Genomic DNA, 1690 nt, shown 5'->3' on the forward strand with positions numbered 1-1690 from the left:
TGCGCGCGGGGCCCGGCGGCCGCGCGCACCATGGGGAACAAGCAGACCATCTTCACCGAGGAGCAGCTGGACAACTACCAGGTGAGCCCGCGCCCCTCCCCTCGGCTTTCGGCCGCTGCCGCTCCCCCCACCCCCCGAAAGCCGGCTCCCGGGGTCACACCGGCCTCTGCCTTCACTCCGAGCGTGACCTTGGGCCGCGACTCCTCAGAGTCTTCGCTGCAGGGGAGACCCCCACATCCCGGGAAGCGGCCCAGGAGAGCCCCCTTCTGTAAAGGAGAACGGAGCTGGGGTCCCGCCTGGCTTGGGAGTGAGCCCCGCAACGCGGTTTTAAGTTGGGAGCCTCTTGTTTATCCGTTGGGGTCTCTCCCTCTGGCTCCAGCCTGGAAGTACTCGGAGCAAGGAGGCCAGCCAGGCACTAGTCTTCACGGTCACCTCTCCCAGCTCCCTCGGGTCCCCAGCAGCCACCCCTCAGACCCTTCTAGGTCCTCTTCCTCAGGAGCCAGGGAGCTGCCCAGATGAGACCCCAATGCCCTCCCGCCCCTGCGCAACTCCCGCGGCTGCAGATGAAGCCCAGCCGAGGCTTGTCCCCCGAGCCTGGCCAGCCTGCCCGCCACCCACCATGGTGCGCAGTCCCCCCACAGGCCAGAACCCCCGCTTCGTCTCTGCCGTGGGATGTCTCCCCTCCAGATGGCCACATCCTTCCAAGCCCCACTCCGATGCCTCCTTCCCGCTCCCCCAGGCAGAGGGCCAGACTGTTGTCACCTGTGTGGAGTGTGCTGTGGGAGGGATGACACCAGTAGGGTCTCCATAGTCGCATGGGTGTCGTTGGGGTGTCGGGCTCGAAGCGTGGGGCCTGTGATGTGGGCAGAGGGGAAAGGAAGGCCTCGCTCCTCCCGGAAGCCCCGGTCGTCGACGACAGAGTCCTCAGCCCCACGGGAGGCCCCAAGGAGTGCGGAGCCACATCTAGCAAGCGTGCTGGGTGCTGTGACTCACGTCCTGACCGTCGACTCCTGAGACATCACCGTGAGCTGGATCGTTGGCGCCATTTTACAGAAGGGTAAACAGAGGCCGAGGAGCCGTTCAGGACCCTGCCCTGTCAGGCTCACCCGAACATTTGAATCACGAATCTGAGGCTCAGTCTTTATGTCTGGGGGTGCTGCGCGTGCTTCTCGCCCCCAGTGTGGTCTCGTGAGGGGCAGGCAGCGAGTGAACGGTGTGCTGGCGGAGGGAGTGGGAGACCAGGAGGGAAGGGGCTCTTGCTTTGCCGAGAAGGTTCAGGAACAACGCAGGCCCAGATGGGCCGGCAGGCAGCGTTCCACATGGGGCACAGCGTGCGCGAGGCTCGCAGGTGGGCGCAGGGAGCAGGCAGACCTGGCTGAGTGAGGAGGAGCTGTGAGGGGGCGAGGAGCCTGGTGCCCACTTAGACCAGCCGGCCTTGGGTTCCCCTTCGGAGCCCGTGATGGGCTCTGAGCCTTGGCCAGAGCCCAGCTGGCCCCCGCCGGCCCTGCCGGGTCAGAGAAATGAGAACCGTGAAACCCGAGAGCCTCACCTCTCCCTCCCTCCGTCCAGCCCGCCGGGCCGCTGGGGCGTCTGCGGATAACCCCAAGTTACCCGAGTGAGTGACGGCAGCATTTCGTGTCCCCCTCCCCGCCACAGGGGCCAGTGATTCCGAAGGTTCAGGTTTCCCAGA

At 66.0% G+C, this 1690-nt stretch overlaps 1 protein-coding gene across 5 annotated transcripts in view; it reads left to right on the top strand.

Moving 5' to 3' along the window:
- Positions 1–1690, top strand: part of CIB2 (calcium and integrin binding family member 2) — an 18288-nt gene continuing 16598 nt past the window's right edge. For 2 of the 5 annotated variants that reach the window (XM_023520045.1, XM_023520047.1), the window contains exon 1: positions 60–81. Coding sequence is in view for 2 of the 5 variants with exons in the window: in XM_023520043.1 (XP_023375811.1) it covers positions 816–1057 (242 nt within the window). In the remaining 3 variants the exon portion in view is untranslated. Of the gene's footprint in view, positions 82–247; positions 1058–1690 lie in introns of those variants that run through there. The other 3 variants (XM_011374368.2, XM_023520044.1, XM_023520043.1) reach the window with 3 other exon arrangements.

The sequence above is a fragment of the Pteropus vampyrus genome, unplaced genomic scaffold (assembly GCF_000151845.1).
Source record: "Pteropus vampyrus isolate Shadow unplaced genomic scaffold, Pvam_2.0 Scaffold245, whole genome shotgun sequence".
Taxonomy (NCBI): domain Eukaryota; kingdom Metazoa; phylum Chordata; class Mammalia; order Chiroptera; family Pteropodidae; genus Pteropus; species Pteropus vampyrus.